This window comes from Heliangelus exortis, chromosome 21 (assembly GCF_036169615.1).
Source record: "Heliangelus exortis chromosome 21, bHelExo1.hap1, whole genome shotgun sequence".
Taxonomy (NCBI): domain Eukaryota; kingdom Metazoa; phylum Chordata; class Aves; order Apodiformes; family Trochilidae; genus Heliangelus; species Heliangelus exortis.
Genome location: NC_092442.1, coordinates 6,092,223 through 6,117,740, shown reverse-complemented (window position 1 = coordinate 6,117,740; position 25,518 = coordinate 6,092,223). Strand labels below are relative to the sequence as shown.

The 25,518-nt window shown below is 40.4% G+C and overlaps 1 protein-coding gene across 2 annotated transcripts; it reads right to left on the bottom strand.

The window, feature by feature from the left end:
- Positions 1 to 3,494: 3,494 nt before the first annotated feature.
- On the bottom strand, positions 3,495 to 25,478 carry RPA1 (replication protein A1). 2 transcript variants are annotated; one of them, XM_071765625.1, is made up of 17 exons: positions 25,329 to 25,478; positions 24,980 to 25,027; positions 24,672 to 24,750; positions 24,001 to 24,109; positions 23,176 to 23,264; positions 18,781 to 18,867; positions 17,485 to 17,617; positions 16,388 to 16,490; positions 15,215 to 15,283; positions 14,881 to 15,073; positions 13,642 to 13,781; positions 12,179 to 12,327; positions 10,799 to 10,931; positions 9,584 to 9,760; positions 8,192 to 8,299; positions 4,851 to 4,937; positions 3,495 to 4,507 (listed from the first exon to the last, which is right to left on the bottom strand). In XM_071765625.1, exons 1-17 carry the CDS (start codon positions 25,359 to 25,361, stop codon positions 4,400 to 4,402), a joined length of 1,845 nt encoding a protein of 614 aa, XP_071621726.1. In that variant the 5' UTR covers positions 25,362 to 25,478; the 3' UTR covers positions 3,495 to 4,399. The 2 variants fall into 2 exon arrangements, with proteins under 2 accessions (XP_071621726.1, XP_071621727.1); XM_071765626.1 differs by having other exon boundaries at positions 25,379 to 25,439.
- Between the last annotated feature and the right edge of the window lie 40 nt (positions 25,479 to 25,518).

The window sequence follows — 25,518 nt, the reverse complement described above, 5'->3', positions numbered from 1 at the left end:
TTTAAATAATTTGCAAGATCAGTCACATACAAGGATGGAAAGAGAAATGTACTGCAAGCAGCTGAGAAACACTCCCAAAGGCACACTTTTGGCATGGCAGAGAGACTGGATTTAACAACAAATCAATGTACTATAAACAGGAAAAAAACAAAAACAAACCCCACCCCTCAAACAGACACCTAAGTATTCAAACAAAATAGGCAGAAAAACGCCTAACAGTCCTCATGAAAAATCCATCTGGCGATTCAAACCACCTTTAAAAAAAAAAAAAAAAAGAAAAAAAAGGTATGAATGAAATGTAAAAATGTAAACACAGAAAACAGACCAAAAAACCCAAACTGAGAGGTCTGTGAGCCTCTCGCATCCTCACAGATAATGTATTAAAGAGAATTTCCACTCCATGTAATAAGATTAGTGATATTTACTGCACTACTCCAGTATTTATAATGCGTAATACACTGCCACTCCCTTCCCCAAACACAGGCTTTGGAAGTAGGCAGCCTGCTCCATTTCAAGCCTTTTACATGAAAGTGGTAAGAAATTTCTCCTTCTTTCCTGTCTGAGTCACCTAAGCAGCCCCACAGCTGCCTAAGAGGCACCTCCTCCAGCCAGGGAGGAAAAAGCCCTGTGGGGTGGCTGCTCCCCTCCAGGGCAGCTTAAATCAAGGGCCAGAATATTAAAAGAAAGCAAAAAGGAAAGATGACGAAACAGGACACGAAAGGAAAGCACGTCTTCCTCCCCCCCTCAAGATGTGACTCTGCATCTTGGGCAGCAACTAGCAAATGTAAATACCACTGAGAATTAGGAATCAAAACATCAGACTCAACGCTTCCACTCTCACACCCCGTGCAGTAAAAGGACAATCCCATCGTGCTGGAACACGGAAACCCACACACACACACACACACACACACACACACACACACACACACTCATCCAAGCTGCCAGGCATAGCATCCACAGTATGAAGCAACCGGCTACCAAACACAGCAGAGCAGATGCTTCTGATCCGTGCAAGACCACCTTTTGGTTTTTTACAACAGCTCTCAGCAGATATTACTCCTCAAAGCTTTATTCTGAGGGCAGGGAAAGAAGAACCCCAAACAACCAAAACCACCTGATGCAACTTAAAAACGCGACCTGAACCGAAGGACTCTCTCCTCCAAAGACTCATAAAGGCCACTAACAATAATTTAAAATTCAGGTACAGTGAGAAGTTAATATATATTAAGTCGTAACGGTGGAAATTAACACAAACAGCAAACTAACTGAACGTGACACACCAAAGCACGTCCCAGACCTTCCCTCAGCCACCCAGAACTTGATGTTCTCCTGTAATTGCCCTCACACCTGCCCGTTCAAAACCAGCAGCCTCCCAATTTCATTGTCACTTTGTATTTTTAATTTAAAGCAAAACATTAGCAGCCACAGGGATCTTCACCTCACAGAGATCTAGTTATGAGTTATTCCAACATCCTTTCAATTGAACAAATACATATTCAAGCCCAGATAATGTCAGAAGCCATCCAGCAATCACCTGGACACCAGCAGGGAGAGATTTATGATGAAGGGAAGGGAGAGACAAGCTTGTTTGCCAATAATCCCAATTAGTATTGTGAGTCCACTCACTTCTCCTTAATTAGCACACTCAAGAGAGCCCAGGGCCTTCTGAAGTCCTGTTTACTATGGCCAGTGCCAGTGCCTACCAGGGCTTGGATGGCCATGGCCACTTGGCAATGAGGTGTGAGGAGAGAATGGAGACCTCTCCACAGCTTCCCTGCCCTGGCTCCTCTGCTTCAGAACCTCACTTTCATTTGATTGACAAATAATTTATTAACACATTATCTCCAACAGTGCCAGCCTATGATCAGGGGAAAGAAGTAAGTAATAGATACACACACATATATTATATATGTGGGAAATCATATCCCCCTCTCAGGAATAATTTTGCTAAATAAGCTCTTCTAGGCCTCTCCTAAAAAAGATCTCCATTCTCCTACTCAGCAGTGTAGTCCTCCTCTGTACTCACCCCAGCTGAGATTCTTTTTTGCCTTTATACATAGCAGACCAGAACTGTACACAGCATCCCAGATGAGAGCTCACAGCAGAGACTTACATAAACCTATGGTACTTGTACAGTTACACTAGAAATACCTTGCCTTACACAGCTTTATGTTTTTTTATCATATACTAGCTGATTAAAGCATGATTAAAACCCTTCAACTCTTCAGTCACTAATGAGCATCCACTTTATAGCAGGGCTTTTTATTTTTTTATTAGTCCTCGAATAAATGACTTTTCTCACAAACTGCTCTAAGTTGATTTTCTGTTCCATTTCTCAAGGTCATTCAGCTGATCCTGTAAGATACCTTAACACCATCAAGTACTGCTCCCTTCCATCTGTAGTGCTGGGGCTGAGGAAACCCAGGGATATGAACGTGCAGCCATTCCCTCTGCCCCAGCAGAGGCAGGTGTGCAACATCATCTCCTAAAGCTGCAGAGCCAGCAGACACTTGCTAACACAAATGCCCTTAAAAACACTTCCTAGCCAGCCATACCTGAATTGAAAAACAGCCTCAAGGAACATTTTGCATTACCACTTGTTATCAATCCCCTCAAACTGGGGAGGGAGGTGGAGGGGGAGCAGAACTAAAAGACTGGTTAGCAGAGTGGAAAGCTAGATTATCACCACTAACCTACCATTTGTCAATCCAGAACCGTGCTGAAGGCTGTAATTTTATAGTCAATGCTTTATGAGCAAGGTCAGAAGGAACAAATACTTCCATAAAAAATTCAAGACATCAGCAGAAGAACCCAGTCATGATTCTCAGAATCCCAAAAAGAGTAAGGGATTGCTTGTGCAACTAATGGGCCCAGGATAAAGTCCTTTAGGTCCATCAATGGAAATGGCATTTACAGTTCTTAAACACAAAGACTTAAGACGACAAACAGGAAATTATGGGAAACAAAGGGCACCAACTGAATACATGAAGAAACAGTGCTCTACGAAATAAATAAATAAATTTCAGTTTTGCAAACCAGAGACCCACACTGCAGTACTGCCTAGCTGCTTGGAGCTGTGCAGCAAATGCCAAGCTGTGAGCTGCAGCCAGGGAACACATAATTAATGTGATTAGGAGCACACAGAGCTAGCATGCTCTGCTGACTGAAAAGCCCAGTAGCATAATTACTGTTTTCTGTACCAGCTCTATGTCTGAACAAATCTCAAAGCCTGGTTAGTTTTAGACTGCTGTGTAAACGTCAATAAAAATCCCAGAAGTGCCAGCTCATCAGCATTCTCAGGCACAGAAATGGTGAAAATATCACTGCATTTCCATGCTGTTAACATCAGGCGAAGAAGTCTCCATTCTTCAGTCTAACCTTAGAGTTTGTAATAAGGTAACATCTCCCCCAAGTGAATGCTTATTATGAAAGCTAATTAATTGCTTTCCAGTAATGAGAAGTCTTTGGTGTTCAAAGAAAGCAAAATTCACTACACAGAAATTAAACAGTGTTTATTGAAACAAAGCTTCCCCCATTTAAAGACCTGTTTCTGATTAACATCATTACAAATAAAACCAAAGAAACTGAACATACCAACATACAAAATATGTATAGGCAGGAAATGTGAGCTAAAGTCAGTCAAAAATCCATAGTATTAATTGAAGAGAAAGCTAAAGCAATGCTTTGTAGTTGCCTAGATTTCCCTGGGGGATGGAGAGTCAATGCTTATCTGCCTTCCTCAGAAGAGACAATTTTGATTAATATCAGACCCATCTGACTCAGTCTATTAAACCCTGAAGGAAGGATATTCTTCAGATATAAGAGATAGGTCTTTGATTAATAATTCTACCATATTGCCATTCCAAGCATTAACAACTGTGTGGCACCTGTGGAAAGAGAAAGCCTTTGAATTCTATGGAAAGGAACTAACTTGAGCTAATAGACCTGTTCTCCTTCGTCCACATCTGAAAGCTGTCTGACACTCTTCCTCCTACCCTCTGCTGAACAAGTCAAAGTGTCAAGGTTGTCACTACTTTCTGCAAAGAAGACACGAGGGTTATATAATTCAGCTGTGCCTATAGTAAGAAAGTAAATTTACTTCAAATACCCTGAATGGTTTGTCTAAAAGACCTTGGCAATCCATCCATTTAGAGCTGTCACAGCTTTATAGATCACAACAGTCTACAACACTGCAGCCATTAGAGTGCACTCTTATCTATGAGGGGTCTATCTCCAGAGAAATGCATTAAGTCACTGAGCCCACTACAGTGGATTACCATGGATGGTGTAACTAATGCCAAATTGCCACACACACGTGGGGAAAAAAAGTCAATATAGTATCATCTATTGAGTTTTTCCTGGAAGTTTTGGCTTCAGCCAGTCAGCACCAGCCTCCTCACCCTAGCTGAGCGTTCCTCCTGATGTTTGCAATCAGCCTCTTGCTGTATTCTCTGTAGTTCACAGGTTTGACATCCACTGCTGTGGCCTTAATGCGAGATTCATCCTGTGAAGGAGAAACATGGCACGTAAAAGAAGAACACTCAGTACTCCAGACACTGGGTTCTAACCTCCTTCTGCCTCAGCAACTTACTGCTCTTGGTAGCAGGGTCAGCTGGGAGTGTAAAATGACTCCCAGAGATGCTGTTTTTATCTGAAATGAGCCAGGCTGATGAACCTGAGAGGGAGCAGTGAAGTGACAGTGGATCTCTCCTTCGGTGCTCAAGACCGATGAGCGAGTACCTTTGGAAGCTTCTCATAAATATAAGAGGAGAAAGTCACCTCCTATGGAGACAAGTCAAACTACAAAAGCCACAAGCTACATTATTAGCTTTTTGCAGGGTACTTACATTGTAAGTCTCCAGTTTCACTCGGATCCTGAACTCGTATGTGTTGAAATTTGCATTTTGGAACACTTCGTCAAACGCCTGCTCGTTCTGCAAGAAGGACAAAGAGAGATCAGCTGCAAACACTCCAGGCTTCCGACTTCTGGAACAGATCATCTTTTGCTGATGTTGGCAAAATGGTGGAACTAACTGGATCGTGGAAGCAGAGCTGAATCTTCCCAAAAAATTTTGATGCCAAAACCATAACTTAAAAGTATTTAAGAGATAGTTTAAGGTTGAAACTTTTTAGCTACTTCACCAAAACGATGTACATTTGCACTGAGTCTGCAGCCCATGTGCACTATGAAAAAACTATAAATCCACATTAGATTCTCTCATGCTGCTTAACTGGCTAATTCTGATGTTCTGCTATGATCACAAACACTGACAGAGTTAATTATTTCCCTATTAATTGTCTTAGTAGGCAATCTGTTTCTCTGCTTATCCATCAAGGCTGGATATCCTTCACATCCTGACACAGACCTATTTAAGAGGATGTTCTATAAAAAAAAGTGGATGCATATTTTGAACATGCTTCTATTACCATTAGAGGACTCTGTCATATTTATAACATAAGCTGCTTCTAATTACCATATGTACACTAAACATCATCATCATTTGTAACAAGCAATTTGTCAAAACAGTAGAAAGGAAGAGGACAAGTTGTAGGGATAGTGGAAAAAGTTTATTTTCGTAAAAACTGGTTGTAAAAACCTTTGCTGACATTCCACAAAAACCCTGCAGCCCCATGATGAGGCAGACAAGTAATTATTAATGTATTTATCTACCAGATGCACTTGACTTGATCAGTCACTCCAGCAGCAGACAGAGCATCTGATCTGGAACTGAACCCACCTCAGCTTCACTTATTTTCCAAGTGTTACATCTGCTGTTTTTAAATGTGTGCAGCACTATTTTACACTACACAGCCATCCTCCTAAGGTTTAGAAAAATCACAACAAATGAAAGTGAACAGGAGCAGCTAGTTTTACAAACTGCAAAACGTAGATATCTCCTCCCGGAATATTAACTACCCCTTCTTCTGACCATTGTATGGATTAGATGATAAGAAAACTCACTTAATAAATCATTTGGCTTCTGTTTTCAGCTCTGCCACAAACTACCCTAACCATCAGTGAGCAGGAAATGCTGTTAGCATAGCAGTCTGCAACCCTGCATTACCTCCTTTGATAACAAGCACAGTGGAGAAGTAGATGAAAAGCCATGCATGCATATCTATGCTGAGCATGGTCACCAGCTGTATGTGGACTCAGAACACACTGTAAGCAGTTGAAAGACTCCTACCAGCTTCACAGGATACTGCATCAGGTCTTCAGAGAAAAAAAAAAAAAACAAAACCACTAAGAAAAGCTTGCTGAAAGTGCATCAAGTACCATTTTTAAAGGCTCATAAAAGTGTCAAATCAAAAACAATTTCTCCTGGCACACAAAGCATTCCCACTCAAGGGCTCATTCCATATTATGTTCCATTTTCTATCCTCAGCCTTTTCCATTAGGCAGCTCTTCAAAAGACATTACATGTTTGTACTGTTACATAGGATCTTCTCTTTCTCCTTCACCACCCAGTTCTCTCCAGCACTAAAAGTGACTAAAATTTAGTGTGAGCTCTAGCAGAGATTAAGCACAACTGAAGTAAGGAAATATTGACAAGTTAAAAACATCTGAAAATAGAAATGTAAAAGTGCAAGCATATCTAATTAGAATGCCCTAGCAATACACCTGCCTACAAAACAGGTGTGTCCAGCCTTCATAATGTCACAAAACCTTCAGGCATCCCAGAAGCACAAGCTTTGTACCACTTATCTTAGAGAGCCAAAGTGCAGGAAGTTTCCAAATATCATTCTTGTATGCAGGTTACAGGAAAATCAGCTCTGCTTTGCAGAAGTAGAGGTTTACAACAGTGTCTCAGAACAACCAGGACTACAGCTTCAACAATCCCTCCTGCTTCACTCCCTTCCCACAGCCAAGCAATGGGTTAACCAACATTTGTTGTATCTGTGGAGCCCTAATATCAACCAGCCTCAGCCTGGCAGAACAGCAATGCAAGAATTAATTATGCTTTCTGTAACGTCATTTAAAAAAAAAAACACAAATTCACATCTATTTTATATAGTGGACAATTAAAAATCAGGAAAATATTATTTTGGTTGGAAATAAGGAAAATGCAGCAGAGGAGCACATAGTGAGAAAGGGAGGAAAATACTATCTGTCAGTGTGTAATGGCTTACAATCTGAAAAAATGTTTTATCTGTCAAAGAAAGATCACTTAAGCATTTCTGCCAATGACCCATTTTATAAGTCATGGTTCTCATATGACCCACAAAGTTTCTGATAATACCTGGTGGGGAAAAGAGCCTTCAGAAGTGGACTAACACACACCAATACAAAAAGCTTCCTGCCTATTAACAAAGATACATACAAAGTGTTCTGGAACTTTTTGGTTTTGTAAACAAGTTTTTGGAACAGACTAGGGATAATGTTGTTAGCATTCATAGCTAAAACAGTTTGGGTTTTTTTCAGATTTTTTTGCAGTGTTTAATCTAGGCACAACACTAAGACAGCCTGTCCTTTCTACTGGAGTCAACCTGTGTTAAAGCTGTCAGCCCTCTAAAGGCTGTAGGACTGTGTCAAGCAATGGGTTGTCTCTACAGGTCCAGGTGATCAGGACAGGCTGAATCTCCAGCATTTAAGAGCAAAAGAGCTCAGAGGTAGACAGACTGACTGTGGGAGCAAACTATGGGGGAAACCAGTTCTCCAGGCAGATGGCCTGTGGAAAATAATCCTGAGGAGAGTAAACAAGTCCTTGCCAAGAACTTCACACGAGGGAGCAGCAATGATCCATGAACTTGTAAAAGATCCCGAAGTCCAACATCTGGAGAACAATCTTGGGCTGCCAGCCCCCTGAGCTGGCCTATTACCCAGAGATAAGACAAGAACAAATTCCTGCCAAATAAAGACTAAGATCCCTTCCTTTCATATGGCATTTTTGTATTTGTTTTAATAATGCCTCAAATTTCCACAGCAACTGCATGCACACAGGGAGCAGATCCTGCTCTCTGAGGGATCAGCACTGGTGTTCCACACACGTGTTTTGTCTTTCTCCAAATTGCCTTCAAAGTCAATGTTTCAAGAATATTTGCTTACCAGGAGGATTTAAAAAAAAAAAAAAAAAAAAAAAAAAAAAGAGAGCAAGAAACTTAATGGCATCCCAACAAGCTGTCTGAACCACAGTCACAGTTCAGCTTCTAGACATTTACTAAAAATACAATAAGTTAATTGACTGACCTTTTCCTTCAGTTCTCCCAGGAAAGCTGCGTTTTGTCCAAGAATGAACTCTGCTGATTCTTGGAAACAAGTCACCCACTGATACTCAAGACAATCTGCAATGGTCACCTAAAATACAACAACAAAAAAATTCAACTGGTTATTTTGTCCAGTTGCCTATCCCTCAAGGATGACAGAAGACCGTACAAAATAAATTTACTTCAAAGCTAGTTCTGAATTTCCAGCACCTACCAGAGCCCTGTGTATTTTAAGTACTTCCCATCACTGAGGGTGGAAGGCAGTGACTTACTGCCTTTTTTAAGCCCCAGAGAATATCACAGTAACTTCTGGTAAGTTAATATTGACAGCATGTTGTGTCACAGGAAAAGGCCAACAAGACCACAGCAGTAAAGTGATGGATATTCAGCTCTCTGCTGCTGTCACTCAGGAGCTGTGAGCAAGAACAAGTAACCCAGAACAACCACCACCAAGGGGTCCACCATCACAACTGCAAACTGCTTTTATTTTGTGTGTACTTGAGCATAAAACCTTGTAATACTATGTTATGAGGAAACTACCAAAACATTCAAGGATGACACAGAGCAGTAAAAAGATCAAGTACCAGCCTCACATGCATTTCCTGGCTGCTTTGACAATTAGGAACGGGAAAATTGGAGACACGCTGTTCTGAGGGCCATGATTGTACTCTCTGTTTCCCCTTTTTATATTCTATGAGAATGATTCTGCTATGTAAAGTAGCTCATGCATTCCTAGAAGTTATCTGCTAGAAATTATTCAGAAGCAGTTTGTGTTTCAGTGAGACTGCAGGGACACTTCCCTTCTCTCTGCATGCCCACCTGGCACAGCATTTCTAAGCAGCAGATACAACTCAACTTAAAATGTAAAACAGGAGAAAGTTCAGTGCTTATGGTGAAAGTAGCCATCACAGTAATAATCCTCAGACAACTTTCTGGAGCAGGATCCATTAAAGCATGAGACAGAACAATACCTACTCCAAAAAACATACTAAATATAGGTAGCAGCTGTAAAAAGTGCAATTACTGCTCTCCAGAAATGCCATTTTCCTTCAGTTTATCTTCACTACTGAAGAGGCGTAGGCCATCTGTACTCTGCACTGCATAGTACTCTTGGAAACCAGAATCAACTGAGCCAGCATCAACTTTTTGGCAAAGAGAAAAGCTTTTAATTGGAGCACTAGGAAAACAAACTGCTAATCAGCTCAATGAAACATCCCTTGCTCAGGTAGAGCACAGAAGCAATTTCAGGACGCCTGTAACCCATGGGCACAGCAAGCAAACAGCACTCCAACACCCCGTTCTCTCTGAAGATTTCTGTTTGGATGGCAGGAGGGAATGGTCAGGAAGTGTGCTCTCCTCTAATCCATTTACTCACCAGCAGCATCAAGCGGTACTTGAAGTTGGGGAATTCACGGTCACACTTCTCACAACGATACAGCCCATTCTGCTGGTCTATTACTTTCTTGTTGCAATCCTGAGAGGGACATGCCTGGTACATACAGTTCTCTTTGCGCAGATGTACGACTGTGCCCACACAACTGAAATAATCTGCCTGTGAGAGTGAGTGTGCAACATTAACCTCAAAATACTCAAATGTTTTCCCATTCTGAATTAACTACAAAGCAAGGCGCCCATACTCGGATATTTAGGATTAGAAAGCTTAACAGCTATGGATTATTGGGAAACTGTAAATCAACCCCTCTGTTGCAATCATTTTCAGGCTTCCATTATGTTAAATAAAGCCCTTACAGCAAGATTATTTTGTGTTTCCACTGCAGGAAACTCCAATTGCTATGTTTTCTGTAGATAAAGCATATTTGCTTTTCTATTGTTTCTGTTCAAATCTACTCTTTTTCACAGGATTAAGATTTTGCACTTTCCTATGCTTCTTTTGGGATCCAATTAAAAACCAAAGTCTACTGTATAGTATTCCAGATAAGCATTTGATTAAACTATAGTCTATGGAACAAAATACCCACTCATCATACCAAACAATCATCCTACTGGTTTAAAACCTCGGTCAAGTCTGCCATCAGATAAACAGAGGTTGCTTAAGAAGCACATGCAAAAAAACTCACAGAAAATACCCAAATTACAGGTAAAGTTCTTTCCTTAGATAGAAATTCTGGCACATGGCAAATAGTTTAGTTTGAAAAAATAAGATAAAATATTTAAAAATACATCAAGAATCAGTATCAGCCTAGAGATATTACTGCACTGGAATGCCAGGCACCTAGGTTTTATTCTGAGCTTTTCTATTGACCAAGTGTTCACCCTTGAAAACCACTTCCTCCTAATGCATCTGTTTCTCCTAGAACACTTTGTGCTATTTATATAAACATCTTGGGGTGAACTTGCCCCCCCATTATACAAGGCTTACAATTTTCTTGCAAACATAATATCATGTTGCACCATCAGCAACAAAGCCTGAATTTATTTGGAAAAAAAAATATTTATTAGGATTAATTCTGACAGAGTAAGAACATACTGCTCAACAACCAGGCTACTTCAATAAGCAGAATCCCTGCAAAAATTCTACCTCTATTTTCTCCCCAATACTCAGGGCTTGTACTCAGTGACCGTGTTTTACCTTATCTCCCTGTCCCAAGTTCTCAGCTTTGGCTTCAAACAAAGTTTTCCAGTTGGTGTTTACCCCAGATGCTGGCCCACCCCTCACATCAGAGATGGAAGCACATTCCAGAAGCTGCCCTTCAGAGTCAAACCTGGAACCACAAAGATGCAATTCTATTTTTGGCTAGCAAACCAAACAGACTTTGCAAAAGCTTACGTTTAGTTTCGTGTACATGTGGGATTTTTTTTTTTTTATCAATGATTGCAATGGAAACAATTACAATAATTTGTGTATATTAGAAACAAAAACAGCATTTCAGAATAAGTTAATAGTCCGACTTAATTAGCACAGTATTTTATAAACCCACAAAGGATGACAGCTTTGTTCTATATAACTGCAATTTGTTTGCCAGCTAGTGGTCAAACCACGCACTGCATGCTTCTTAAAGGCAGTCAGATAACAAGATTTAAGGGCATCAAGATATTTCCATAATTAAAATTAAATTACATGGTGCCATTATCTTCGCAGCAGCTTTGAAAGAAAAAGAAAATAGCATTGAACAGATTATGCTTCCTCTGTTAAAATAATAGAGAATTGCTGTTCAGCAAAAGGTTGCACTGTCATCCCATTCTGGTGTTTTTTGTGATTTGAGAAACACACCACCAAGACCCAAAAACTGAACCTAATTAGTGTGACAGTAACAGTTAAGACCCACAGCCAATTTTATCTTCAACAGTCCTCTGAAATATGGCAGAACCACAGCTCAGTGACAGAGAGAGCCACTGTGTTTTATCTATGGGTGATTTAACTAGGACCCAAAAGCTCAGGATTCAGGAACCTCACATCTCACCAAATTAGTAGTTATAACAAACAATGGAGCAACTACTTAAAGCAGAAGCAACAAACCACAAGGAAATCACTTTGTTTTCCTGACAACAATAAAAATGCTATTTTGCTATCTGAAAAAATCTCTTGATAAGGAACAGACACCAGATGAAGACAGAGTTCCTCCAGTCTGTAGTAACTGAGTGCATAACAGATCCCACAAAATGGAAAAAGCTGGTGGAAAAAAAAAAATATTGTTCTCTCAGATCTAATACCACAGAAAGTGGAGCTGGTCAAGTCTGATTTCATGCTGCCTTCCAAATCTTTGGGTCAGCATGCACTACTCCTATTTCAATTTTTCAAGGTCTGTCATGGAATTATAAGTTTTTGAATTGAACAACTTGAAAAGGACAGCCTTTCAGACTCTAGTGCTTTCAAGGAAGAGAAGTTTCTATAACCCTGGAATCCATACCCTCTAGTACATTTCTTCAGCAGTATACAGACTGCTCAAGTAGAGAACTAAACAAATACATCACCCTGGGCTGGAATGAACCAAAATAAACACAGGCATACCATCCTCGGAGCTTAAAAGCCTCTGGGCTATCAGGGTTGATGATAACTGTACTTGAGGACAGGACAGAAAGGCTTCTACCACCAAAATCAGAGACTCGGGCTCCTTTGATGGCTACCACAGGTTGTCTAGAACCATCAAACTGTTCAGCCTGTATGCATGAAAAAAACAGAAAACATTAGCAGCAAATTACACTTAAGTGCTGAACTCGAGGTCATAATCCAGATTGTGACAAAAGACCAAATCTGAATGAAACTGTCTAGGAGTTTAAGAAAAGATGGCTAACACTTAAAGCTAACAGCCCATTTCCTGGGGGCTGAGAGAATTCTTAAGTCACATCAATGGTTAGAAAACAAACCCCAAATATTGGTCCCCTCTGTTAGGAGTTTTACCAAGGATTTTAGGAAGGCAAAAGGATTATGGGAATGGAGGTTTCTCCAAAGAGGAGACATTCTTTAATCAGATTAGACCTTTTAAGGGGATGAAACAACTCACCTGGCTTGACCGAACCAGTCACATCTATTCTATCACAACAAAGTAGAAGTGTAAGTATGCTGATCAAACACTTTTTCTCAACTTTCTATTTGCTGTTTTTCATCACATAAAGCTGCTTTAATGCTGTTCAGTTGTCATCAGTTTGTCACCCAAGTAAAGCCCAACACTAACAAAGAACCTCTTGGCAAAAGAGGGGTTTTGAATGGCATGGATCTTCTGGATGTCACACCATTTAGCAAGCATGAGGTGGATCAACCTGTTTAAACCTCAAAACTTAGTGATATTGAACCTCAATTTTTTTCATTTATATCAGCAGATGGTTAATACCTACAATATCATTGCACTTGATCATTTAGCCATAAAGCATCACTGTCAAGCTGGCAGAATCACTCCCATTTTATAGACTGGAACATAAATCCCTAAGCATCTACAACATTGCTGGAAAACAAAGTAGCCTGTTAAAAGGATAAAGAGGCAGTTTACTGCAGCTAATCAAACTTTCAATACCAAGGCTCTGATGCTTTAAACTCCTCATCTGAGATACAGCCTCTCCCCTAGAGGGAAAGCCCCTAATTAAGCAGCGATTTATGCTGGGTAACATGTACCCCACCCTACAAATAAAACTCCTCTCAAATGAGACAGCAGTAGCCAGCGGGCTTTTCCATAACCAAACTGCAACCCATATAATTTCCTAACTAGAAGCTTGTTATCTTCAGTCTTTGGACTTGAGACATGCCTGCAGTTGTTCAGAACACATTAGTCAGATCATGTCAGCAGTTTGTCAGAGAAAGGTTAAGAACATCACACCTGAATGAAACCAGACAGTCTTTCACCTTCTCTCTGCCCCTGATCCTTGAAAACCCCGAACTCTGTCTCGGTGCTCTGCCCATCTCAGATGACAACATCATGCTCATCTCCTCAGCCTACACAAAGGAGCCTTTGCTTAAAAGAACAGGTAGTGAGCACAAACCTCATTTCCCCACAGCGTAGCTGTCACCAGTTTCCCTGATGTATCCATCAGATGCACGTTCCTCTTTGATACCTCCCTATTGTTAGCTTTCACTGTAATTTTCGTGACTTCTTCATAGCTCTTACAGACTCCAATTACATCTGAAAAACAGTTACAATTTACTTACAGTTACTCAGGGGTCACAACTGGGGAATACAAGATCACAAGAGAAGAATTCAAACCTACTGTCAGATTTTTACCTTATTTCCTACCTCCCTACTCAAATAAAATCTGATATGGAAATTAAGTGTATTATGGTAGGAATGCTCCACCACAGAACTCTTCAGTGCTTAAATTTTGTTGACGAATTCATTAAGATATTCATGAATGCAAGCCTCACCATGTTAGTGAGATCAAGGCATTGTGCTATCTTTTCCCATCACATTCTGTCAAAGGATTTTAGCCCTGATCCTGTAACACACACTCTTGCTGTTTAAGCACAAGGCTCTCAGGCAAGGGGTTTCAAAGTGACTGTAACATGAAGCAGCAGCTGCCTGGTGCCTTCACTGTAGCCTCACAACCATAAGCTGCAATTTCAACAAGTCTGCATGTTTGGGTAGTAAGAGCTAATACAATCCCCTCTGCACCCCCTAAAAATATACCATTTTTAATATTACAGATCTACCTTTAAAATCCCTAGCTGAATGCCTCTGAATCACAGGCATCTTGTGCCTATGAAACCTGAGAACCCTCGCCCCCACCCAAGCCTCTGATTTTTCCGGAGTACTCTGCCCAACAAATTACAGAAAAACAAACCTCCAATACTTCACAAAGCAAGCCAAAACAGTCATGCAACTTGGACTTGGATGCAATGAAATATGCCAAAATCACTACAGAGATAATTAGATAGTGAAAGAAAGCAAGAACACGGAAGGTATGAAATGCACACGTGCTGAGCAAGGACATTTTTCTTTCAGCCCTTTTCTGTGGAAAACAATGATCACAGCACAATAAACAAGTATAATTTACTGCCTTTGGTTTGAAGAAAAATAATCATATATTGTTAACAGAACCGGGCAAAGACATCTTAACAGGAAAACTGCCTGAGGTATTTTTAGTGGCAACCATCACTGGACAACTTTCACTTCAGAGCTCACAACACACAAGGTGTTGTATGCTCACTACCTCCCCCCCAGTATTCAGGACACAAAAGTAAAACTTCAAAGCTTTAGAGCTTGCCATTTTGCTACTTAGACTGACCAACAATTGAGTCTTTGGGCGTGTTCTCCAGGTCAGAGATGGATACAAACTCAAACTGAAGAGATGGAAGATGCTGGGCATCATCACAGGGTACAACTGAAGTCTCATTAGTGAATGTAATCTCATAGTCATTCTTAACAGCTGAATATTGCTTGTTAGCAGTCTTCAAATTGCCTTTGGTAAAATAATAAACCTACAGGAGAGAGCAATGAAACAGAGGATATTATCAGCACTCAGAGAAAATAGATTGTGTTCACCTTTAAAAATCCTTGCTGTGCTTAAGTTCCTATCTTCTAGCTCATGTCACTCTATGGAAAGCACAATGCTACCATACCTTGTTCAATTCAATGAGTGGAAAGAACTTGTCTGCTTGCTCATTGAATGCAGTAGCTCTAATCTCGCCCTGCAGGAAAACAGGAGAGCTGGTCAGAACTGAAATCCAGCATGAGAAAAAAAAAAAAAAGAAATCTTTGCAGTGTTAAGTGGCACCAGTTCTACAGGCACAGCGTGGTCTGCCAGGCTAGCTGCAGGCACGTGAGAAACAAACATTCTCTTCACATTTGTAGGTACAGCTAAAATGACACATTCTATACCTGACCACCAAATCTCATATTCAAGTCTCATTAGTGTATCTACAGCTTCAGAAGGAAATGCATCAGAACTACATATATGCACACCCCTGAGAAGGTAAGGGCATTAATCGCCATTACATGCCACAGATAAAAAAAAAAAATAAAAAATTCAAATACATCATGCAGCTCCACAAGGTAGCACATAGCGCACTGTGACACCTGCTCATACATCTCAAGTCTTTAAGTAAGAGTAATAATAATTAAGTTCACTAGATATATTGGTTTTTTAAAACCAATGTAATACAGACCGTACACCCAGAAAACAAATGGCTGATGACAACATATTATATTATTAACCTCACATTTTACACTAATCTAGCAGAATCTTGTTTGTTTTCATGCCAGAAGGGTATAATTTGATAAGATGTTTGACAAACTACAAGCTTAGTTAGATTAACTGGATACTGTTCCCCAAACAAACCACAGATGAAATTTCCCAGTATTACAATAATTTGTACTGCCATATCCTCATGAAAATGAAAGCTTATAACTTGGAGGCAATGCTCTTCTCACTCCTTATTTTGCAATGTGTACCCAAGCTAAGATGAGACCTCATTCTCAAACTACAAGAAACCACTACAAACCCAAGTATTACATTGTCAGTTCCCATAAACAACTATATTTTGAAGTTACAAAAATTTAAGTCACACACTATAGACTTAGATGAAAAATAATCTGTAATGCCATACATTTAAGACTTCATTCTGGATAAAAACTGGTGGTGGATGTTCAGCTTAATGAATACGGGAATAAAAGCTCGAGTTGTAATAAAAAACCCATTTCCTATAATACACTTTATTTCCTCTATTCTGTCTTTATGAAGGGTTCATCAGCATCTGGCATACATTATCTTTTTCTTAGCATACGACACTTACACTTTCATCAACCAGCTCTATAGAAAAGAGCTTTCCTTCACCACGGGAGTTGCTCCATGTGCGGATCTGGCCTTTTTGGGTAACACGAGCACAAATGGTCCACCTGAAATGGTGAAAAGAAAAAAGAAAACAGAAAAAAAGAGAAGAAAAAAAAAAAAACGAAAATAAGAAAAAAAATAATCACTGTTCCATGTCTTTTCTTAGTTTTTGTTTTTTTTTCCTTTTTAAAGAAAAGATTGAATTGACAAATCTTTGGAACACGAACATCACCATTTAAAAGCCAGTATCTTTCCACTGCACCTCAGCAACTCTACCTGCTTTTCTGCTGCTTTCTATTTTAATGGCCTAGACCATTAACAGCAGAAAGTTGTAGAGAAAGCAGCAACAAAGCATAAAGCATCCAGTACAATAATAGTAGCAAACAATCCTCCTGCATAGAAGCAGACCTCCAATCATTTACTCTTTTAGGGTACATCTCTCATCCAGCAGTTTGCCTGCTCTGAAAAGACATGCTAGAACTCAAGAGCTCAATTATAGGATTTGCATTTAACTTGGGTAATCAAATCAGTTTGCATAACTTAAAAGTGTCATTCACAAAATAATTACATCCTCATGCTTTTCAAGAGAACAGTAGCCGAAGTGAATAGCTTACAGAGCTGTTTTGTCATTAAGTTACAAAAAAGAAGGTTGCTTTAGAAAAAAGAGAAGTCAATTGATTTTCAACTAAAATATTAAAAACCTATCAAGCTCAGCAGGGTAACTTCACCAAGACAATGCAAAGGCAAACCTTAAGATTACTAGAGACCTGATGAAATTAAAAACAAGCCAAAAAACCCCATTCAACAAACAAAAAACCCAAACAAGAAACAAAAAAACAAAACTAAAACCCCTACAGCTGTTCATAGGGAGGGGGTTTTGTTTGTTTCCCTGGTGGGTTTTTTGTTATTGTTGGTTCTGTTTGTTTGAAGTTAACCAATGAAGTCAAAAGAACTCAAACAATGATTTGACCTAGACTCACACAGGAGAAAGCAACAAGAAGCTATTGTTCCTTCCTGCCTGTGAGATTAAGTAACAGCTGCCATCCCAGGATAACTCACTTGGATTGGTATGGATTCAAGCTGGCAATGGGCACCACTTTGGCCTGTGATCCCCCCGGTGTCTTCATCGAGCTGGGAGCACTTGCTTTGCCAAACTGACTGGGGGGAGCATGGTACTTTGGAGCAGGAGGACCTTGCAAAAAAACCACACCAAAGCATCAAGAATCTCAGCCTTGCAGACGAAACCCAGCTTAAAACCCACTCGTAGTGCAAGACCAGGCAGAACTTTCCCCACCACACAACAGGGAGCTGCAGAGAAAGTGAAGTTCTACTTAACACTGGGGAGGCACTTAAAGCCCCATTCTTGGTGCTACGTGGGCACCACAGAGTAGCTGAAAGTTTCTTGAATCACTTCTCCTCTTGGTCACAATTATTCTTTAGGCTGCAAACTGCTGCAGAAGAGAGACTCTCAGACCTTTAGAGCACTTACACTGAAGCAGAGATGTGCCCAGAGTCAATCACTAAGTGGGAAACATCTAGTTAGCAGTGTATTCTCCAAAATACAGCACATCCAGCTTTAGATCTACACCATTTGGGGGAACAACTGGGGAATGTCAGCTCACAATCAAATAATTTTCTGACATAAAGCAATACTGCTGATTCTACACTGAATCTTGTTAATGCATAAATGCAGAATTCTTATGATCAGCTTTAAGCAAGGGCAGAGCCTGTCTTCTGCTGGAGTAAGCAAGTGTCAAAATTTTACTATTTCAAAATACTTCTTAAACACAGCAGCAAAGAATACAGACAGGTTAAAGCAGTAGCAAGAGCTAGAATTCTGACAACTTTGGTGCTTTAAAAAAAAAGGTCTACAGGCTGATACTTAAACTGACTGTCTCCTTCAGCATCTCGATATTTATGAAAGTGTTGATCAAAAACTTGAATTTATAGAAGAGCTACCTAATTATTTCAGTCCTGTGCCACCAGTGCCTTGGCACACACCTGTGGCCAGCTCCAAGCTGTAGCTGACCCGGGTGTTCACAAAGCTCTGTTTCAAGAATGCATAATTGCATCAGCATAGATGTTCAGTTTACTCTGATTCATCAAAGTTGTTTCCTAATTTTTTCACTGGGGAAGAGGGACAGCTATGGCTGGTTTGTGTTTTTTACCCTTTTTTATTATTAAAGACAAGGATACAGTAGCCTCTTGAGAGAATTAATCTTTTTAAGCTATGGGCTAGTCTTTATTGCAGTGTTTGGTTACACCACCATTATAAAAAGGATCTTTTTTAAATCTAAGGTATAGTTTTGCACTGCACAAATGGAAACTATAATTCCTGCCCAGGATTGGTCTTACCTGCTACAGACAAATTGCCATTTTGTTGCTGTGGTTTGCTGGGTGCTGGGTTTGCTGCTGGAGCTGAAGAACGTTGCTGCCCTTGCCCTGGTAAGCAAATGGAAAGAGTACAGTAGGGAGCACAGTAATTAAAAATACCCTTTAGTCTTTTTTAAAAAAGAGGCATGTGTGAAAAAAATAATTTAAAACAGAGAACACACCCTAAAATTCAGGTGTTATAAACCACAGCAGTAGCAAGCTATCTGTTGAACAACATTACTATGGAGGGAACTTCAGTCAGATCTCTTTCCTCAAGCAACTGCTTTCTACTTCGAATGAATTCAGGGTTGACAGTTATTTAAAAGGACAGCACTGAAGTAATCTTGACAACTTCTCCATTTTCATGGAATGCTATTGCTCTGACAGGTTGCTTCTGCTACAGCCAAGATAAAAACTGCAGGAGAATTCCCTCTTAAAACCCAGAAAGTGCCAAAAACTCAGTAGACAAAGTCAAACCTGCGTTAACACAAACCAAAGAAAATCCCTACTATATTCTATTTCCAAAATATGAAGATATTTAATGTGGGGGTGATGAAGTCATCATTTCAGCATTCACTGAAGTCCCTCTTGGGACACAGTAGCATATTGCATAGGGAGCAAAGTGATGCCACAGTAAGTACAATCTGTGCATTTTTTTCAGATTCCAAGACTTTTACTTTCCTTATATTGATGACAAATTACAAGAGAAAGAGCAGAGTGACCTATCTAGTGAAATAGCACATTAGGAGACTTATCTACCGTTCAAAAATTTGAATTCCTTTGTAGAATAATTTGTCCTATCATATTTTGCCTCCAGATGAGAACATCTCCAGCATTTCTCCCTTTTTGGATGCAATTAATTCTTAAGCCATCAGTCTGTGGGAAGTCCTAGGCCTAAGCAGGCAAAGCTCCCCCTCTGATTTAGGGTGTGAGGAGGAAAACGGTCAGGGAAAGTGGAAAAGAAGGTCTGGACCAAGCCCACAGGCATCACAGGGAACAAATGCAGAGAATCCCAGAGGTGAGGTGCAAGAAAAGATGGCACAGAAGGAAAGGAGCAGAAACAGAACAAGGAGACCCCCTGACGTAGTGTTGCCTGATGTGCAGCCTACAGAGGTAACCCTCTGGTTATTTTTAATCCCAAACAAGGTCCTTGCACAAAAACCAATCTGCTCCTCTAACTTGCCGCAGTCGAGTCACATCGGTGCACTGGTGACAGCGGTCTCCATAGCAACAGAGTGACGTCAAACAGCGATGTGCATTTACTGCAGAATCCGCTAGGTGGAGAAGACAGATTTCACCCTCCCTCAGCTGCCTCTGGTACTCCGAGGACCCAGTCAGGGTCAGTGCTCAACACCACAAATTCATTTTGTGGAGAAACGAGAAAAAAAACCCAAAACCCAACAAAACACATTAAGAGAAAAGTATGTCAGTCCCGGGAAAGAATATTCAGTAGAATAGGAATGTGCATATGGAACAGCAAAAGGCTTCCTTCCTACTTCTGTCCCTATTTTTATTTTTTCCCATAGGATTTTTTAATTAAAAAACAAAACAAAGGAAAACACCGCCAAAAACCCAACAAAAGATCACCCCATACATTTAGAACACTCACAAATAATGAAACACAAATCCACATTTTAATGGCTGCCTACCCATAGCCTGGTGTTTCCCAAGAGATTTAGACCATATTAACACATCTGTGTTCAAATACAGAAGCAGCAGAAATCTCTCTCAAATTTTCTTGCTTGTAGAGTCTAGGGATTCCTAAACTATGATTTTTGGTAGCAGGTGGGGAAAGAGGAGGGAAGAAAATGCACTTTGAAAGAATGCATTTCCCACCTTCCCACCTAAACACGATGGTGGGAAGGGCAAGAAGAGTCCAAGTGAATGCAGAAGTACACAAATGTTTCAACACAGATTAAGAGCAGAAGTAAAACAAGTAACTGTCACAGTAAGAAGTCCAGCATGAGAATAATTTGATTTAGATTAATTACAGCAATAACATTACCATCTAGTTTTCAACAAGAACTGAACTGCTCCATCTTCATTTTCAATACTATTACGAAATGCTGACTGAAAAGTTTTTCTGATATGTATGAAAAAGACTGTGTCTCCAGCTCCCTTGTTAGGCAGATTAACTGCCTACTGCTCAAGTGTACAGTGACCAAGAGCCAGCTTCTCATTCCCCAGCTCCTACTGTGTATTCCAGTCTAGGAAAGTATATTCCTTAATCCTAGGTCTAGCAATCTCAAATCTTAATTTCAAGACTAAAAGTAAGACTAAATATTCACTTTAAAACACCTGAACTATTTTGTTTCCATGGAAACCACAAACTGCTCTTAGAAACTCATTCTGCACTAGCTGGATGATCCTCAAAAACATAGTCCCAATATATGTAAGAACTTAAGAGACCCTGCAGCTTGAATTCCACCTTGCCATTTTATTGAGGCCTTCATAACAAACCAGGCAGCCCTGCAGAGCAGAAGAGCTGAGTGAAGCATCTTGAATCTAAACTATTACCATCTTCTGTGACTGAAGCCTTATTTAGGCTTATTTGATATTAGTATCAAATAAAAGGGTTTGGAATCTGCAGGATAAGGTGAGTGTTAAAATGAAAACCTCATCACATCAAATTTGGTATCTCTTAACTATCTAGTGCCACACTTAACACCATCATAGACCTCCAGCATCTCCAAAAGCATTCAATTTGAAAACTTCATTGCTGCATTCTTCTGCAAGCAAGAGCACAACTTTGATCAAAGTCATGCTAATTTTACCCAAATGTATACTCTTAAAAGGTGTATTTTCAGCCCAGTTCTCCAAAATATCACATTCCCAGTTGTTTCTAAGCAACAATATGATAACTGAAAAGCACTGTAGTTCACGAGTTTTTGTAGCACTCAAGCAAGGGAAATGGGAGAAAGACACAAAATAGTCTCAATAGCTACGCTGAAAATCTTGGTCTCTACAGCAACTGTGGGATTAAAGTGTAAAATCTGAGGTGTCAACACATTTTTTAAACAGCAATTAGCTCAGTAACTATCAAAGGAACAAAGGATTCTTTAGGCTCATTTAACAACCATCCCCCCAATTCCCTAGGAAAAAGAAAATTTAATGAAGAAAGATGTATTTGCCTTTGCAACAAAGTCTAATTTCTACTTTGATTAGTAAAGATTTTAAAGCAGAATGGTAGAGTACCTACCACCACCCTTGGCAGAGAATATCTTACAGAAAACTGTTGCCATGACTGTCTGGTCTCTTAGTAGTAAAAATATATTAGTTCACTTCTACCAGGAAAAAATATTCTTCAAGAAGAGCTCTTTGTTATTAAATTTCTGCCATTATCTGTGTATAATCTGTAGATAATAAGTGCTTATTATCCTCTCTCTTTTTCTAAAGATCAGAACTGGAAGAACAGAACATACTTTTAAGCATGTCTCAGGAGGAGGGAAATAATATTAATTCCAAAAATTTTTGCCTGGTAACTGTACGCTCGTTACATGAAAATGAAAACTTATCTGACATAATAAAAGATTCATGGCAGGTCAGATAAGGTCCACCCAGAGCATCATTTTTTTTCAGACAGAGGGTAGGAATAGGTGCTTAAGGAAGTCTGTCTGCTGGCTGTGTTTTCCTAACAGTCTCTCATCTACATGCTCTGAGCAATCTAAGCTTTAGTGCTTCCTGAACCTAACATTCATGCAGAGGATGTATTGTTATGTTTAACAGCCTTTAATGGATTTTTTTTTTTCTTTCATGTCTAATTGGTTTTAGAGCCTGTGCCAATTTTGGGCACCTACCTCAATGACTTCCATCATTTAACTGCACCCTGTTTTGGGGGTGCTGTACAGCTTTTGTTTTAAAACCACTGCCTGACAACAGGGGAACTAAAGAGCATCAAATGACTGAAGGAAAGAAAAAGAGATTCATCATTCTTTATTCAGCCCCTCTCTGTGCCATTTTAAAGTTTCACAGATTATTATTACCTCTTCCTCCTGCTGTTTTCTTTTCAGACAGAAAAAATACTAACCTGTTAGTCATTATGAAGAGACACAGAGCAGTTTCTGCATACTTACTGGAACTCCAGGTAGAGACCACTAACATATAATAAAAACTTGTCAATGTAATCATACAGTATAGATACTTCCCAATACCCTGTAGAGACTGAAGCTTCAGTTCTGGTGTAGTTTATTAAAATATGAAGAGAAGCTATTTGCACTGCACAAATAGAAAAGATTTTCAAGACCTGGACATCACTGTTCCAGGCATAGGGAAGCTTAACACATCTGATTGCTTCTTTTTAAGTGAAAGGAACAGACAGCTGAAAGGGCATCATAAGAAGTCTGTTCAGAGAGAGAGTTGGTTATGGAGGCCACTCACCTTCATTGTATGGCACTGGATTGCCAATAGTCCCACCAACCTTATCAGCAGTTTTCAGAACACTTAAATCCATCAGTATAACCACTCTCCTGCAGACACAGAACAAACAGCAATAAAGACTTTCACTCCCTCTGCAAGTCTATCAGACTCTGAATATCTTTTGCAGGGCAGAGGAGAGAACCTTCTGGGGCTGATTCTTTGGAGGGGATCTGGAAGACAAATGCTCTCCACTGTCAAATTAACCCTCTCATGAAGTGCCAGGAGGCTTGAAAGTTTCCTCAAGGACAGCCATGACAGGTTGGACACAAAAACAACGCCGTGTTTTAAAAGCATCAAAACTGTACCAGATTTTATGGGAAGGAATATATTCCCTGCCTCAAAAGAAGTTACATTCCCTCCACAAAAATGCTGAGTAAAAGGATTCTTCTAGATACATAAATAGCTTGTACAGAATTCACTCAGATCCCTTCTTGGTTTGCAGTATTCTACCACCTTTTCCTCAAATTTTCATAACAGGTAAGTAACAAGAAATCTTTGCTGTTTCTTTTCCACAGCAGGTAATTTAACATGAATTTTAAATGAAGCTTTATATAATTGGGAACAATCCAACTGGACATTTAAAATTAATAAATCACTGTACTAGACAAATCTGAACCCACTGCAGTCACATTCTGTGTTTTTTGTTTATTTCTGCTGTTGCTTGTGCTGTGTTCTTCCTTTCCTGCACCCGAAACACTGAGTATTTTCTGAGAATCCCAAACAAAAGCATTTGGCCTCTGTTTAGTCACAAAGGACAGAGCACCACACTTCAAGAAACATAACTACCTTCCATCTTTCAGGCTGTTGACAATGAATCTGTTAACCTGGCAAATACATTGGGCTGCTAAGGTTTCCTCTTCTACCAGAGAATTCAGTTGTGTGGCCAACATAAATGCTGCAGGAACAGGGAAAAAAAACAATGAAATAATTAACACATTCCAACATTTACAGAGCTCCCATGGCTGGCCACAACTTTTCCAGCCAGTTTCCTGTGCTGCATTAAGTCTATAGCTTGCTCAGTTAGGTAACACACAGAACACAGTGTTACCTGCTATGGAGTCACCAAAACTAAGCATAAACTACACTGTATTTCTTCCCCCAATTCCATAGTGCACTGGTAGCTAGAATAATAATTTACCAAAGAAGTCAGAAAGATTAAGATAGATTACTTTAAAATAACTGTTACAAAAACATGTATACATTTCTATATTCCCATAATACCCTGTAGCAAGTTAATCACTTAAAGCTCACAAAAAAAGTTCCAAAAGAGGATTATTGCCCAAATGTTAGGCAAAGGGCAGCTGCACACTTCAGAGTCTGTGGTTCTCATATAAGCCACATTCTCCTCCAGCAGCCATTTCACTTTGCACCTCAACACTAGCCTGCAAACTTCATCATTATTAGTATGCCCACATTTTGGGGAAAAAAAAAATCTCACTGCATCTTTTCATACTCACAGGAGAGTGTGTTAACCCCATCACTCATCAGCACCCTGTACCGTGGTGGCCCATTTCCTGTAGCAATGGCCCGTGTATTCTGTGGGGAGACAAAAGGTTATTAGTCCTCAAGAAACTCTTTAAGAGCATAAAGTGACTTATCTATTCAGCTTTGTTTATGAGCACTTATATAAACAGAATATCCCCAGTCATGCAAAATGAAGTGAAGAACACATCTGCCTTGCTCAGCCCCTCTGCAGAGGTTTGGCTGACCCAGCAGCCCCACAGTCACCAACAGACTGATAGCAGAGGTAACGGAGAGTACTCACGATGACTTGCAGCACGGGCTTGGAGATGTTCTCCCCCTGCATTATGGCCTAGAGAAAAGAAAGAGACACTCTCAGAAAGGTGCCGCCAACAGCACCTCACCCCAAAACGCTTCCAGACCCGCAACTGAGGGGGAATTACTGCCAAACAGACAGAGAGGCAGGAACAGCCGATACGAATGGACTCGGACAGGGCCCTCCCTGCCTCCTGAGCCCCGACTCTCCCCTCAGGACCAGGCCGGATCCAGGCCCTGGCCCGCCCCAGTCTTCACCCCCAAACCCCAGGCCCAAGACAGTCTTCACCCCCAGGCCCAGCCCCCAACCCGCGGAACCACCGGCGCGGCCCCCTCACCGCAATAGCTCCCTCGCTCAGCCGCACGGTCATGATGCTGGTGCTGGTACCGGTGCTGGTCCTGACGCGTCTCCCGCCTCACTCCGCCACTGCCGCCAAAACCTCCCGCCGCCCGGAGCCGTGCCCCTTCTTTCCGGCGCGTCCTTACGTCAGCGCCTCGCGTAGCCCGGCGGGCGGCAGACCGAGCGCT